Source organism: Heterodontus francisci, chromosome 5 (genome assembly GCF_036365525.1).
Source record: "Heterodontus francisci isolate sHetFra1 chromosome 5, sHetFra1.hap1, whole genome shotgun sequence".
In the NCBI taxonomy this organism is placed as follows: Eukaryota; Metazoa; Chordata; class Chondrichthyes; order Heterodontiformes; family Heterodontidae; genus Heterodontus; species Heterodontus francisci.
The window spans coordinates 162,756,433-162,773,791 of NC_090375.1; the positions used below are offsets into that span (position 1 = coordinate 162,756,433).

A 17,359-nucleotide genomic window follows, 5' to 3' on the forward strand; every position below is an offset into this window, starting at 1 on the left:
CGTACTGGATCACACTTTGCAACCTTAAATGGGCGCGCAGCACCTGAAGAAAGGGTGTTATGAATTTTAATTAAAACTCCTCATGATTTTGATATCTTTCTTTATGTTCACAAATCAAATTTTAACTTTTATTGCCATTTGAAAAATGGGTAACTTCCACTAATATCAATTGGGAGCATAATTGGGCAGGGTGTAACACAGTTTGCCAATTCACTAGCACCTGTTTATTGACTGGGGATTTAAAAATTAATATTACCCTCCCAATTTTTTTTATTGGGCTGATGTGGCCAGAGCACATCACCAACTTTACATTAAATTTTTTCCATTTTGTACATAGCTTTTTGAATAGGCAGACTGATGCAAAATTATCCAGGTATTTTGTGCACCTTAAAAAGAATTCTAATTGTTCAGTTTGAATTTGATAATCCATTCAATGTTATTTCCTTTAATCGCACCTATAAAAATATAATTCTCCTAGTTCGAGACTGTGTTTTCCACTTTATGGGGATAAAGTTGACTTCGGGTATAGTGTAAAATGAACAATGTTGATTCCGTGCAAACTAAAATCGGGAGAGATGCATGGCGGGTGGCTGAATTGATATTGTACATTTTACACTGTCACCAAAGTTAAAATTGCCTCCTATGAGCTTCTTTTATGATTCATTGTTTGCATAATGATGATTTTGCTTTGTCATCACATATTTTTTTAAAAGTTTAATCTTTTGATGTACATACATGTTAAAATTTGGACAATTCTTCCCCCTTGTGCAATTTACCACCTTTGAAAACGATATATAGGTTAACCCTCACTCTTCCTGATTGTTGGTCTCATTTTTCAGTTCTGAAAAAGCATCATATTTGTAATTGTTAACAGTCTGTTCTGTCTATAGATGTTGACTGGCCTGCTGTGTTTCCAACGTTTTCTGTCTTTTATGTGGGGATAACTAGTCACAAAACGTGGTCTTTTATCATAGATCTACTGATTACATCCAAATCAGTACTTTTTCAGACAAATGTCATATCCAGACAAAGCAGGGAATAAGCCTGTTCAAAGAAAAATGTGATGAAAGCAATAATAAACTCAGTGACCATTCCCATGGCAAATCTTCCATTTAGGATTTTTCAGCTGTTACTATTCTTTTGCAGAGCACTGAATTCTCGCATTTATTCCATCTCTTCGCAGGTGAGAGACGAAATGGAAATTCTAGTCACAGAAAGAGGTGTGAATTCCTTTAAGATGTTCATGGCATATAAAGATGTATTTATGCTTCAGGATGATGAGCTATACCTTGCTTTCTGCCAGTGCAAGGAGTTGGGAGCGATTGCTCAGGTTCATGCTGAAAACGGACATTTAATAGCAGAGGTGGGTTGTAACCAAAGGCCTTGTTTAATTATAAACTATGTCTGTGTGTAGGGCACATGTTGCATTTTTCTTTTTCAAGTAAAGTGGTTTTTGTTATAAGTTAAGGAATTAAAATGAAAAGCTGGCATTTCCCACATTTGAAAAATATTAAGTTTTCAGTTTTCGCAGTGCTAGAATCTGAATCATTTTCTGTTTTGTACTTGATATTCCTAAACCAGGATTGGAAATTTGTTAGAATGCTGAGCTGTCTTTTTTTTTGTCCCCACCTTGACTTCTTTATGAAATTGATTTTTTATGTTATTAATAATGATTCTATTTTTAAGGGATAAATGGTAAATCAGAGGAAGGTAAAAGACTATGGGAAAGTCCAGAGCAGTGGTATTAGTTTGAATTGCTTTGGTAAAGAGGCAGCAAATTAATCCTTCTGTTCTGTAAGCCTCTGCAGTTCTAACATGGAATGATACTGATGCAAGTAGATGAGGACTGAGGTGGGGCAGAGACCAGCCATGTGACAGAGGTGGAAGTAGGCACTCTTTATGATGGAGAGGGTATGGGTTTGGAAACGCAACTCCAGAACGAATAGGACACTGCAGTTGCAAACAGTGTGGTTCATCCTGAGTCAGTGGCTAGGATGGGAATTGAATTCATAACAAGGATATGAACTTTGTGTTGGGGGCCAAAGATGGAAGCTTTGGTCTTTCCAATAATAAGGAGGAGGAAATTGCGGCTCATTCAAGACTTCTTTTTAAAATTATTTCATGGGTTGTGAGCCTCACTGGCAATGCCAGCATTTGTTGCCCATCCCTAATTGCACTTGAGAAGAAGGTGAGCTGCCTTCTTGAACCACTGCAGTCCATGTGTGTTAGGAAGGGAGTTCCAGGTTTTTCATCCAGCGACAGTGAAGGAACAGTGGTATCATTCTAAGTCAGGATAATGTGTGGCTTGGAGGGAAACTTGCAGATGGTGGTGTTCCCATGCATCTGCTGCCCTTGTCTTTCCAGTTAGTAGAGGTCACGGATTTGGAAGGTGCTGTCGATGGAAACTTTGAAAGTTACTGTAGTGTATCTTGTATATGGTATACACTACTGCCACTATGAGCCGGTGGTGTAGGGAGTGAATGTTTAAGGTGGTGGATGGGGTGCCGATCAAGCGGGCTGCTTTTGTTGGAGCTGCGCTCATCTAGGCAATTGGAGAGTATTCCATCACTCTCCTGATTTACACTTTTTAGATGGTCGACAGGCTCTGGGGAGTCAGGAAGTGGGTTACTCACCACAGAATTCCCAGCTTCTGAACTGCTGTTGTAGCCACAGTACTTATGTGGCTGCTCCAGTTAAATTTCTGGTCAGTGATAACCCCTATGATGTCAATGGTGGGGGATTCAGCAATGGAATGCCATTGAATATCAAGGGGCGATGGTTAGAAGATTCTCTCTAGTTTCAGATGGTTATTATCTGGCATTTTTGTGGCGCGAATGTTACTTGTCACTTATCAGCTCAAGCCAGAAGCTGTCCAAGTCTTGCTACATCTGGACATGGACTGGCTCAGTATCTGAGGAGTCATGAATGGTACTGAACACTGTAATTATCAGCGAACATCCCCACCTCTAACCTTATGATGGAGGGAAGGTCATTGTTGAAGCAGCTGAAGATGGTTGGGCCGAGGAACTACCCTGAGGAACACCAGCAGCGATGAGGCTGGGGCTAAGATGATTGGCCTCCTACAACCACAACCATCTTCCATTGTGCTAGGTATGACTTCAACCAGTGGAGCGTTTTCCCCCTGATTGCCATTGACTTCAGTTTGGCTAGGGTCACTCCTCCCAATACTGTCATAGACAGTTGCGTTTGCGACAGGTAGATTGGTGAGGACGAGATCAAGTAGGTTTTTTCCTCTTATTGGTTGGCTGACCACCTGTCGCAGACCCAGTCTAGCAGCTATGTGCTTTGGAACTCATCTAGCTCGGTCAGTAGTGGTGCTGCTGAGCCACTTAATGATGGGCATTGAAGTCCCCCACCCAAAATACATTCTGTGCCCTTGCTACCCTCAGTGTTTCTTCCAAGTGATGTTCAACATGGAGGAGTACTGATTCATCAGCTGAGGGAGGGCGATAGGTGGTAATCAGCAGGAGGTTTCTTTGTCCATGTTTGATCTGATGCCATGGAGTCAATGGTGAGGACTCACAGGGCCACTCCCTCCCAACTGTAGACCGCTGTGCCGTCACCTCTGGCGGGACAGGGCATACCCAGGAATGGTGATGGAGGAGTCTGGGACATTGGCTGCAAGGTATTATTCAGTGAGTATGATTCTGTCATGCTGTTGCTTGACTAGTCTGTGGGACAGCTCTCCCAATTTCCACACAAGCCCCCAGAGGACTTTGCAGGGTCGACTGGGCAGGGTGTGCCATTGTCATTTCTGGTGCCTAGATCGATACTGGCTTGTCTGTCTGGTTTTATTCTTATTGGGCTTTTCTGGAGGAGTTTCATACAGCTGAATGGTTTGCTGGGCCATTTCAGAGGGCAGCGAAGAGTCAGCCACATTGCTGTGGTTCTGGAGCCACGAAGGCCAGACTGGGTAAGGACAGCAGATTTCCTTCCCTAAAGGACATTAGTGAACCAGATGAGTTTTTATGGCAATCCGTTGGTTTCATGGTCACCATTACTGAGACTAGCTTTTAATTCCAGATTTAATTGAATTTGAACTCTGGTCCAGAGCATTAACCTGGGCCTCTAGTTTGCCAGTCCAGTAACATTACCACTACGCCACCGTCCCCATGAATGTGGGTCAGTCAGTTTAATAGCACAAAGGCTTCGCAATAGTAGGGAGAGGTGGGGCAAAACGAATATCGAAGTTAACCTTGTGATAGTGTCACTAAGAAACAGCATGTGGCTGAGTAAGAGGAAGAAATCGGGCATGGATCCTTGGGAGATTCAAGAGAAAGCAATGAAAACATTGTATTGCTATGAAAATAGAACTCACTGCACTCATTTTATTCCTGTACAAAAGTGGCATTGCTCCATACTACAGTATGTCGCTACACCAGCACCCCTCATTGTCATGGTATCCCAAAGTATAGGGAAACATTAAGTCCAGTAATTTGCCATTTCCCTGTTCAGAATTTTGTGCTTTCTTTCTGTCCATAATCAAATAAGAAAAAGGGAATGATACAGAGGTCTGCTGTCGGAGTGCATGTCTCCCTGGGTTGCCTAGAGAATCTTAAGCTTTATGTTTTGGGAACTTAACATTAGTGAACGCTGTACCTCCACCACTGTGCAGCATCGGAGTGCTAAGGTGCAGATTTATTGTTCCACTTGGTTGGGACATTATGTCGATTAGCTCATTGGAGAGAGACTGAGTAGAGTTCTTCCCTACAGAGAGCATGAGTCAGAAGTAATGTCAGCACCCACCTGGTTACAGAACACTTAGCAAGGGGCTTTGGACTAGGACCTTGCCTGGTCAGTTGGTCAGGAAATAGTATCTGGTTCAGGGAAATTAAAAAGCGGAGTATAAATAAGTTTGAAAAATGTGGAAGAGAAATAAAGTAAAATTGTTTCCATCTGAGTGTATATATCCCCTCAAATGTAACAGTTCTGTGTAAAATTAAGTTTTATTTAGAGGTTTATATGTCTGTAACTTGAGGAATGTGTGGACATTCACAGACCAGGAAGTGTTGGAAAACCATGACATTTCCTTGTAATGGTCTTTAATGAGTGGAATTATAAGAAACAAGACTTCTCTGAAATGCCATTATCCTTCACTTTCTAATTCATATCTCCTGAAAATAATACTAATGCAGAAATGCATGTGAAGCTAATGTAAATTACAGAAGACTTTTACATTAATATCAGAGAAACTTTAAAGTTACACACAGTACAACTGAATACTCGCAAATGACGCCCATACATTTTTTTTTTGCAGGGTGCAAAAAAGATGCTTGCAAAGGGAATCACTGGGCCTGAAGGTCATGCACTTTGTCGACCTGAAGAGGTGGAGGCTGAAGCCACGCATAGGGCAATTACTATAGCCAGTTGTATTAACTGCCCACTCTATATAGTCCACGTAATGAGTAAATCTGCAGCTAATGTGATTGTCAATGCACGGAGAGAAGGTGAGAAACCAGAGGCATTTAATCCTTTTTTTTTCTCATACAGTTGGTTGATAAATAATGAATGCTTAATTCGTTTTCCTCCCCAATTTTCTGATATTTCTCCCCATCTGGTACAGACACGATGGGCCAAGTGGCCTCTTTCTGTGCTGTAAACTTTCTATGATTCTGTGATCTGTCTCAACAACAGTGTTACACACTAGAATATTTGGATTAACTCACTGATCATTTACTCCCAGTGGGAGCTGCACTCGAAGGAACAATCAGTGCTAGTTTTATAGCTTATCTCTGATCCTTGCATCCTTTGTATATAAAGAACAGATCTGGCAGCTCAAAACCTGGGCATCCATGAGGTGCTGTGTTCAAACACAATCTGTTTCCTCATGGCCTGGCATATCCCTCACTCTACCATTACCATCAAGCTGGGGATCAACCTTGGTATAATGAGGAGTGCAGACGGGCATGCCAGGAGCAGCACCAGGCATACCTAGGAATGAGGTATCAACCTGTTGGCGCTACAACACCGGACTACTTGCATGCCAAACAACAGAAGCAACACGCTGTAGACAGAGCTAAGCGATCCCACAACTAGCGGATTAGATCAAAGCTCTGCAGTCCTGCCACATCCAGTCATGCATGGTGTTGGACAATTAAGCAACTAACAGGAGGAGGAGGCTCCACAAATATCCCCATCCTCAAATGAAGGGGGAGGCCAGCACATCAATGCAAAAGATAAGGCTGAAGCATTTGCAACCATCTTCAGCCAGAAATGCAGAGTGGATGATCCATCTCGGCCTCCACTTGAGGTCCCCAGTATCACAGATGTCGGTCTGATTCACTCCACGTGATATCCAGAAGCAGTTGAAAGCATTGGATACAACAAAGGCTACGGGTCCTCAGGACATCCCGGCGGTAATACTGAAGATTTGTGCTGCAGAACTAGCCATTCCCCCAGCCAAGCTGTTCTATTACAGCTACAACACTGGCATCTACCCGGCAATATGGAAAATTGCCCAGGTATGCCCTGTCCACAAAAAGCAGGACAAATCCAATTCGGCCAGTTACCGCCCCATCAGTCTGCTTTTGATCATCAGCAAAGCGATGGAAGGTGTCGTCGACAGTGCTATCAAGTGGCACGTAAACAGCAATAACCTGCTCACTCAAAATCAGTTTGGGTTCCGCCAGGGCCACTCGGCTCTTGACCTCATTACAGCCTTGGTATGGACAAAAGAGCTGAACTTAAAAGTGACAGCCCTGGATATCAAGGCAGCAATTGACCGAGTGTGGCATCAAGGAGCCCTAGACAAACTGAAGTCAATGGGAATCAAGGGCAAAAATCTTCACGAGTTGGAGTCATACCTAGCACAAAGGAGGATGGTTGTGGATGTTGGAGGTCAGTCATCTCAGTCCCAGGACATTGCTGCAGGAGTTCCTCAGGGTAGTGTCCTAGGTCCAAAGATCTTCAGCTGCTTCATCAATGTCCTTCCCTCCATTATAAGGTCAGAAGTGGGGATGTTCGTTGATGATTGTACAATGTTCAGTACCATTCGTGATTCTTCAGATACTGAAGCAGCCTGTTTCCATATGCAGCAAGACCTGGACCACATTCAGGCATGGGCTGATAAGTGGCAGGCAACATTCATGCCACGCAAGTGCCAGGAAATGACGATCTCCATTAAGAGCGAATCAAATCTCCCCTTGACATTCAGTGGCATTACCATTGCTGATTCCCCCACTCTCAACATCCTGGGGGTTACCATTGACCCGAAACTGAACTGGAACAGCCACATAAGTACTGTCGGTACAAGAGCAGGTCAGAGGCTGGAAATTCTGCAGTGAGTAACCCACCTCCTGACTCCCCAAAGCCTGTCCACCATCAACAAGGCACAAGTCAGGTGTGTAATGGAATACTTTCCACTTGCTTGGATGGATGCAGCTCCAACAATACTCAGGAAGCTCGACACCATCCAGGACAAAGCAGTCCACTTGATTTGCATCCCATTCCACCACCTTAAGCATTCACTTCCTTCAACACCAGTGTATAGTGGCAGCAGTGTGTACCATCTACAAGATGCACTGCAGCAACTCACCACGCCTCCTTTGACAGCAAAGAACAAAGAACAGTACAGCACAGGAACAGGCCATTCGGCCCTCCAAGCCTGTGCCGATCTTGATGCCTGCCTAAACTAAGCACCTTCCAAACCCGCGACCTCTGCCACCTAGAAAAACAAGGACAGCAGACTTTTGGGAACACCATCATCTGCAAGTTCTCCTCCAAATCGCACACCATCCTGACTTGGAAATATATCACTGTTCCTTCTCTGTTGCTGGTTCAAAATCCTGGAACTCCCTCCCCAACAGCACTGTTGGTGTACCTGCAGCAGATGGACTGCAGTGGTTCAAGAAAGCGGCTCACTACCATCTTCTCGAGCAATTAGGGATGGGCAACAAACGCTGGCCTTGCCAGCAATGCCCACATCCCACAGAAGTCATTTATGGCACAGTAGGGGGCCATTCGTCCCATCAAGTCCATGCAGGCTCGCTACGGACCTATGCTGTCAGACCCATTCCCTGGCTCACTCCCTGTAGCTCTGCAAGTCTATCTCTCTCAGGTGGCCATCGAACTTCCTCTTGATGTCATTGATTGTCTCTGTTTCCACCACCTTTCTGGGCAGCGAGTTCCAGGTCATTATCACCCACTGCATAAGAAAAAAAGTGCTTCCTCATATTCTCCCTACATCTTTTGCCCAAAACTTTCAATCTGTGTTCCCTAGTCCTTGTGCCATTGGTTAATGGGAACAGCTTTTCCTTGTCTAACTTATCTTAATTTTATACACTTCTATTAATCTCCCCTCAATCTCTGTTGTTTTAAGGAGAACAAACCCGGCTTTTCCACCCTAACATCATAACTAAAATCCCCCGTTCCTGGAACCATTCTGGTAAATCTCCTCTTTACTCTCTCAAGGACACTCACATCCTTCCTAAAGTATGGTGACCAGAACGCGATGCAGAACTCCAGTTGGGGCCTAACCAGAGCTTTATAAAGTTTCAGCATAACTTCCCTGCTTTTGTACTTTCTGTCTCTGTTTATCATGCCCAAGATCCCATATGATTTACTCACCACTTTCAATAAGCAAATTTTGAGATTCTGCTCTTGTATTCCAAGATCCAACTCATTTATATATAGCAACAAAAAAAATTGGTCCCAGCACTAATCCTTGGGGAACGCCACAGTTGACCATCCTCCAGTCTGGAAAGCAACCATTTACTATGATTCACTGTTTTCTGTCCTTAAGCTAATTTATTTTATCCAATTGATCACTGATCCTCCTATTCTAGGATCCTCAATTCTTTTTAACCAGTCTTTTATGTTGTACCTTATCAAATGCTTTCTTAAAGTCCACATAAACAACATCCACTGCATTCCTTTATCAACCTTCTCTGTTACTTCATCAAAAATTCAATTAGATTAGTCAAACCTGATCTGCCTTTTATAAATCCATGCTGGCTATCCTTAATCTCTAAGTGTCCAAAGATATTTTCCCTGATTATCGTTTCTAAAACCTTACCCACCACTGATGTTAAACTAACTGGCCTGTAGTTGCTAGGACTGTCCTTGCACCCTTTCTTGAATAAGGGTGTCACATTTATCACTCTCCAATTCTCTGACACCTCCCTCATATCCAGGGATGATTGGAAGATTATGGCAAGCCCTTCCGCTATCTCTATCCCTACCTCCTTTATCAACCTGGGATGCAAGCCAGGTGATTTATCAACCCTAAACATAGCCAGCCTTTTTAGTAACTCCCCCTCTGAATTTTTATCCTATCCATTACCTCTGCTCTCTCTGCTACTGATATTTTGTCAGCCTCCATTTCCTTAGTGAACTCTGATACAAAGTACTCATTAAGTATGCCTTGCCCTGCGCCTCTAAGCATGTATTCCCCTCTCTGTCCCTAATAGGCCCCACACGTCCTCTTACTGCTTGCTTATTATTTACGTACAGGTGTAAGATATTTGGGTTCCCTTTTATATTGACTGCCATTCTATTTTCATATTCTCTTTGTCAATCTTATTTTCCTCTTCACCTCCCCTCCCAACTTATTGTATGTGGCCTGGTTCTCACTTGAAGAATTCACCTGACATGCATCATACACCCTCTTTTTTTTTTTTTGGTTCCATTATCTCCCTCGTCAACCAAGGAGCCCTGTTCTTGTTTTTCCTACCTGTCACCCTTGTTGGAATATTCCTAGCCTGTACCTGAATCATAGCTTCCTTAAAGATAACCCATTGTTTCGACACAGCTCTTCCTGTCTTTAGTTCCATTCTACCCTGGCTAGATCCCTTCTTATCATGCCCTATTCCCATCTAGACATTCTACCTTATTTCTTTCCTTGCTTTTCTGCATTATGAGTCTAAACCTTATGATATGATGATCACTCATCCAAGAGCTCCCCCAGAGACACTTGGCCCACCTCATTTCCCAGCAGCAGATCCAGTAATGCCTCTTTTCTAGTTGGGCTGTGTTTATATTGATCAAGGAAGTTCTCCTGAACACATTTTAGGAATTCCTCTCCCTCCTTACCTTTTACTCAAGTTATCCAAAGTGATATTTGGGTAATTAAAGTCCTCCAATATCACCACTGTATAGTTCTTGCACATCTCTGTGATTTCCCTGCAGATTTGCTTCTCTCTCTCTCTCTCTCTCTCTCTCTCTCGCTGTCTCTTTCACTCACTCTCGCTGTCTCTTTCACTCTCTTTCGCGCTCTCACTATTTGGAGGCCTATAAAATACCCCTAGTAGCATGATCATAATATTTTTGTTTCCCAACTCTAACCAAATGGATTCTGTCCTTGCCCCTTCAAGGACATCCTCCCTTTCCAGCACTGCAATGTCTTCCCTAATCAGAACTGCTACCCCACCTCCCTTTTTCCTTCTCTTTCATTTCTGAGCACTTTATATACTTGTATATTAAGCGTCCAGTCCTCACCATTTTTAAGCCACGTTTCCGTGATTGCCATTATATCATATTCCCATACTGATAATTGTGCTTGTAGCTCACCAACCTTATTCACCACATTTTGTGCATTTACATATATGCATTGTAATCCTGTCTTTGCATTCCTTGTAGTCCATCCCAGTCCACTCCTATCTAATACAGAACTACTCCCTTCTCTTGTACTGTTTAACACTCTCACTCTGACCCTACCTAATACTTTGATGTTTCCTACTCTCGTACTATATGAAAAAAGTACTCGAAGTAGAAAAGTCACCCAATCCCGATGAAATACTTTCTAGGTTACTGATGAAATGGAAGTAAGGGTGGAAATTTCGGAGGCTCTGGCTAAAATTCTTCACTGCTCCTTTGGTATGGTGTGGTGCCAGAGGATTGGAAGTTTACAAATGTTACACCCCTGTTCAAAGTAAGGGAAGAGGAATAAACCCAGTAATTATTGGCCAGTCAGCCTAAATTGATGGTAGGGTAATCTTCAGAGAAAATAATCCAACAAAAAAATTAATTTGGATTTAGAAAGAATGGATTTGTTCAAGGCAAATTGTTTGACTAACTTGATTGAGTTCTTTGAAGTATTGTGTATATGGACTTTCAAAAGGCATTTGGCAAAGTATCACATAATACACTTGGTAGTGTAATTAATGCCTGTGGGATTAAAGGGAAAGTAGTTGCGTGGATATGTAATTTGCTAAAGGACAGAAAGCAAAGTGTTGTGGTGAATGGTTGTTTTTCGGACTGGAGGGAAGTATTCAGTGGTGTTCCTCAGAGGTTGGTATTTAGACCATTGCTCTTTTTGATATATATTAATGATCTGGATTTGCTGTAAAGGGCCTTCTTTATGTGGGTGTGCTTTACTCCCTCATCTGTTTATCCAGTTTCCCCTTAAGTGCATCTACACTGTTCACCTCAACTACTCCTTCTGGCAGTGATCGCTACACTGTAAACACTCTCTGAGTAAAGAAGTTTCTCCTGAGTTCTCTGTTGGATTTATAAGTGATTGTGTAATATTTATGGCCCCTAGTTCTGATCTCTCCACAAGTGAACACATCTCTTGAAATAAAAGCCAACAATGAAAACCTTTCCATAACAGATTTGTCCAACACCACATCTAATAATACATACAAAACTGAACTGCTCACCCTTGTGCATCGCCTTAGTGCCTGTCTTGCAGGTGCCTTTGCCTGGTCTAGTGCTCCTATGCAGTGCTACTTCTGTGGCTGCTGACTTTCATTGAGGAAGACTGTAGATGGCCTTGCAGGATGACCTCAAGTAGCTCTGGGCCTTGATTGTCCTGCTTCGGACTGCACCATCTTTATATGGGCTGCAGCAGTCTGGCTGGCTGGCAGATAGGCAACAGCAAGGGCACTGGCGGAGTGGCAGTAGTGAAAGCACGAATGCTATCATCCTTAGAGGGAAAAGCATGTTCAGGCAGCTCAGAGCTAGTGCCACTTCCCTGGGGTGGCCCCAGGACAATCCTAGTAATCCATTAGAGGACGGATTCCTTGATTGTTGTGAGAGCCTGCATGTCTTTTGAGCAAGAGATTCACAGCCAAAATGGCAGCAGTCTGAGCCTGAATGGCAGCAAGCATGTATCTCCGAACCTCAGTCTGAACTTTCACTGGAGTACTGAGACATTGGGTGGCTACCCCCATCCCCAGGTCTGCAATGGAAGCTGAGACGTCAGCCATTAGATGCTGCATCATGGGTGGGTGCGCAAATCCTGTCATGGAACTGGCCTATAGACTCACGCTGGAAAGGATGGGCTGCAAACTATGTGTAAAGCCCTGTGTCAAGTTGAAGCCAGACTCCTCCATGCTCCTTGACAGAGACAACAGGCTGTCTGGCAGCCCTGCCAATGCACCAGGCAACTCTGTATGCATGCTCATCAACGTTCTCCTGTACATCGCCCCATTGAAGTCTTCATTGAAGTCCCCTGCAGCAGAACTCGTCTGCAACCTATCCTCCCGGAGAGCTGGCACATGAACTTCCCTTTTCCCCTGGGCTGGCTGCAGCCCATTTGTTCCCGGTGACTTACTGCATGCAGATCCTAATTTTATACTACCCTCTAAGGTGCGTGCAGTGCCAGTATCTGAATTGCTGGAGATGACTGTCCGTTAAAGTAATGGTGCTGCTTCATCAGAAGTCTGGTGCAGCTGTTGCTCTTCGTCACGAGGCTGCAGTGACTGGCCAGATGACAGTTCATGGGTATCTGAAAACAGCAATGCAGTAGGGATGAACTAGGGTAAGGGAAGGGGCTGGGGTAGAATGCAAGAGGTCCACAGTCACGCCATCTGCAGCTTTCATTTCATGCCAGATAGAAGGATGAAGGTGATGTGATATTTCAGAAGGGACATAAACAGTGTTCCCAAATGTTCTCAGTGGTGCCAGATGCAACAAGCTGTCTCCATGATGTAGAGCACCATTTCCTCCTGAGGGCTCAAGTGATGCAGGCACGCCTGTCCCCTTTCAGTTCAACACTGCTCCGTCCTGTTATGGGCCACCTTGTTTTGCAAGAGAGAGGGAAGAGTGCCAGTGCTTATGTTGCAATGAATGATATACTTGCCATGGCTGAATAGCTGGAGGTATGCGGAGGAAGCGAGAAGTGGATTTGAGGCTGGCAACATTGGAAGGTGTGTGTGGTAAAGTGTCAAATCTGAATGGACTTGGGTGTACAGGGCATAATTTCAAAATTTGCAGATGGCCTAAAACTTGGAAGTATTGTGAACAGTGAGGAGGAGGTTGATAGACTTCAAGAGGTCATAGATAGGCTGGTAGAATGGGCAGACATATGGCAGATGAAATTTAACACTGCGAAGTGCAAAGTGATACCTTTTGATAGGAAGAAACAGGCGAGGCAATATAAGCTAAAGGGTACAATTTTAAAGTGATTGCAGGAACACAGTACACTGTCAATAATCATGATCTATTGAATATATTCAAGACAGAGATTGATAACTTTTTGGATACTAAGGATATTAAGTTTATGGGGATGGTGCAGAAAGGTGGAATTGAGGTAGAAGATCTGCAAAATCAGCCATAATTGTATTGAATTGCAAAGCACTCTTGAAGGGTCTGCTACTTCTATTTCTTGTATTATTATAGAGATCTTTCATCAAAATAATATGTAAATGAATATGTGTAATGCTAAGTGTAAACTTAGAATGAAATTCAACAAGAAATTAACTTTCAGCATGTCATATCTAAAACACCAATTGTAGAATATAAAGTCTTGTATCTACCGTCCTGTGTTGAAGACAGTAAAGTTATGTGCCATTTGTGACCTCAAGGGGGTGATAGATACCATACTTGACAGTCAAGGACTTTACATTTTAATTTAAAATGCATCCAAGGATATTCTGTGAAGAATGACACTGTATTACCCTGTCTTGTAGAGCTAGTAAAATTCTGCATTAATGATTTCTAACTTTATCATTTTGATTTCTCCTTTGAAGAAATGTTTTGCAGCTCCCCCGGCTAGTTCCGGGTCAAAGCCATGCTGACAAAAGAAATCGTTGAGTGGAAGCTAGGGAGGAGGATCTTGTTCCAGGAGGCAATCACACCCCTTAGGTCAAGTAGAACTTTAGAGTTGGTCAGTGGTCATGGACAGGAGGGTGTGACTATGAGCTAGGCAGCTACCATTCTCTCCTCCAATGGATCAGGAAAGGGAAAGCAGCTAGGCCTCCTCTTGGTCATCACTATGATGGTTGGGAGGAGGATCAGATTGAGATCTGATGCTTCCTTGTGGTCAGTAGGTCACCAACACTCCCCTTTCAGGCTGCGGAGTTCTGCCGACACTTGTGGAGCTATATGTAGTGCCTTCAGGAAAGGCGAGCATAAATGCAAGTCTCCTTCATTAAAAAGAGTCCATTCACAAATTTCCAAGGGTGGAAGAATGTGCATTCAGACTCATATAGATGAGGTGCTTCCCAACTTCCAACTCAATAAAAGCGGAAAATGGATTGTATCACTGGGCTTCAGAGCATTTGCAGCATGTGTAGCACTTGAAACATAAAGTTAATTCACCTTTGGAACCACTTAGAAAGGACAAGAATTTTTCTGAATAGCAGGTAATAGCCGCCAATAAGCCAATCACTTCATACATGCATAGGGGCATGGAGTACAAGAGCAAGGAAGTTATGTTGAGCTTGTATAAGACACTAGTTCGGCCTCAGCTGGAGTATTGCATCCAGTTCTGGGGGCCGTACTTTAGGAAAAAGGTGAGGGCATTGGAGAAAGTACAGAAAAGATTCATGAGAATAGTTCCAGGGATGAGGAACTTCAGTTATGAGGATAGATTGGAGAAGTTAGGACTGTTTTCCTTGAAGAAGCGAAGGCTGAGAGGTTATTTGATAGAGGTATTCAAAATCATGAGGGATCTGGACAGAGCAGATAGAGAGAAACTGTTCCCACTTGTGAAAGGATCGAGAACGAGAGAGCACAGATTTAAAGTATTTGGTAAGAAAAGCAAAAGTGACATAAGGGAAAACCTTTTCACGCAGCGAGTGGTTAAGGTCTGTAATGCACTGCCTGAGAACGTGGTGGAAGCATGTTCAATTGAAGCATTCAAAAGGGAATTAGACTGTTATATGAAAAGGAAGAATGGGCAGGGTTATGGGAGAAGGCAGGGAAATGGAACTGAATGAATTGCTCATTCAGAGAGCTGGTGCAGACACAATGGGCCGAATGGCTTCCTTCTGCACTGTAACAATTTTGTGATTCTGTACAATGTACTTGCTGCCTGTGTGGATGAGAACAAGGACTGCAGTTGGAAGGGCAAACTGACCATACCACCATGGTGCAGAAAGTCATTCAAGTGAGGGGAATGAAAAGGAATGTGGTAGTGACAGGGGACATTATAGTCAGGGGTAGTTTCAAAGACTGTGTTGCCTGCCCATTGCTAAGGTTAAAAGAATCTCCTCATGCCTGGAGATGAAGTTGGAGGGGGACCATACAGTTGTCTTGATTCACATAGGAACCAACGATTTAGGTAAAACTAGGAATTCTGTTCTGGTGAGAGCGTTTGAGGAGTTAAGTTCCAATTAAAATGCAAATCCTCAAAGGTAATAATCTCTGGATTGGCATCGGGTCAAGCAGATTAGCGAATTAAACACGTGGCTCAAAGAGTGATGTGGGAAGAAGGGATTTGATTTATGGGGCACTGGGAAAAGAGAGAGCTGTTCTATTGGGCTGAGCTCCACTGAGATCAGTGTCCTGACAAATCATATAACTAAGACTGTGGATAGGGCTTTAAACTAAAAAGAGGCGGGGGTGTGGGTGGAGGGAGATTTAGAAATCTAAAAAGTTGAGGCAATGGAGCAGTGTAGCAATTTGGGTAAAGACAAGCAGAGTGGGACAGGAAGGGACAGAGTTTAATGGTAAAAGTGCATTAGCGAAAAATGTCTGTGCAACGAATAGTAGTATTTAAAAAAAAAAGAATTAAAGGTTCTTTATCTGAATGTGCGAAGCAATAATAAGATAGACAAACTAGTGGCACAAAGTGATAAATGGGCTAGATCTAACTGCAGTTTTAGAGACAAGGTGACCAAGGTTGAAAAATAAATATTCTAGGGTACACATTTCAAAGAGACAGACAACATAGAAATGGAGGAGTAGCCTGATAGGAGAGGATGACATAAGGATTGCAGTGAGAAAGGATCTTGGATCAGAAGTTTAGGAAGTCAAATCAGTATGAGTGGAGATTAAAAATAACAAGGATCAGAAAATGCTGGTGGGAGATGTTTAGGCCCCCTAACAGTAGTTATACCATTAGTGCATTAAGCAAGAAATAATTGGACCTTGTAGCGAAGGAAATGTAATAATCATGGGGGACTTTAATCTTTATACAGACTAGACAAATCAAATTAGCAAAGGTAGTCTGGAAGATGAGTTTGTAGAATACTTTCACAACAGTTTCCTGGAGCAATACGTTGTGTACCAACTAGGGATAAAGCTATTTTGGATCTAGCATTGTGTAATGAGGCAGGTTTAAAATTCTCTGGGGGAGGAATAGTGATCATTAATACAATTGAATTCCATATTAGGTTTGAGAGTGACATACTCCAGTCCCAAACAAGAATCATGAACATAGGCATGAGGAGAGAGTTGATTGAGTAAAAAAAAAAGTATCGTGGCAAATAAATAGTGGGAAACATTTAAAGAAATGATTCAAAATGTTCAACAAAAATACATTCCATTAAAAAACAAAAACTCAATAAGAAAGATCCATTTGTGGCTTACTAAGGAAGTTAAAGATATTATTAGATTCTCAAGGGGCTTGACAGGGTAGACACAGAGGTTGTTTCACCTAGCTGAGAAATCTAATACACAGGGCCTAATCTCAGGATAAGGAGTGAATCATTTAGGACAGAAATGAGGTGAAATTTCTTCACGTAGAGGTTGTGAATCTTTGGAATTCTTTACCCCAGAGGGTTGTAGATGCTCCATCATTGAGTACATTTAAGGCTGAGATAGACAGATTTTTAGGTTTCTCAGGGAATTGAGGGATATGGGGGGGAGCAGGTTGGAAACAGGAGTTGAGGCAGAAGGTCAGTCATGATCGTACTGTATGGCAGAGCAGGCTTAAGGGGCTGTATGATCTACTCCTGCTCCTATTTCATTTGTTCTTGGGTATAATTCTGTTTCAGAGAGCGAGTAATAAAACGGCAATTGAATAGAGATTGTTTTTCAACATAGAAAGAGGACTAGAGGAGATCACCTTCCCACCTTTCTATCTGGGAAATGGTGCAGGGATCAGCCAAACCAAAGAAGGGAATGAAAATAACTATTTTGGAGTATTTAATATGCATATTTTATATAATTAGCTCCAGTAAAATAAGTTGCACCAAGAATTGCTATTTGTGTTACTGTAATAAATATCAGT

At 42.8% G+C, this 17,359-nt stretch overlaps 1 protein-coding gene across 3 annotated transcripts in view; it reads left to right on the plus strand.

Moving 5' to 3' along the window:
* dpys (dihydropyrimidinase) overlaps positions 1-17,359 on the plus strand; it is a 132,964-nt gene that overhangs the window by 65,672 nt on the left and 49,933 nt on the right. For all 3 annotated transcript variants that reach the window (XM_068032303.1, XM_068032302.1, XM_068032301.1), the window contains exons 3-4: positions 1,184-1,363; positions 5,279-5,468. In XM_068032303.1, the coding sequence (XP_067888404.1) occupies positions 1,184-1,363; positions 5,279-5,468 (370 nt within the window). The remainder of the gene's footprint in view (positions 1-1,183; positions 1,364-5,278; positions 5,469-17,359) is intronic.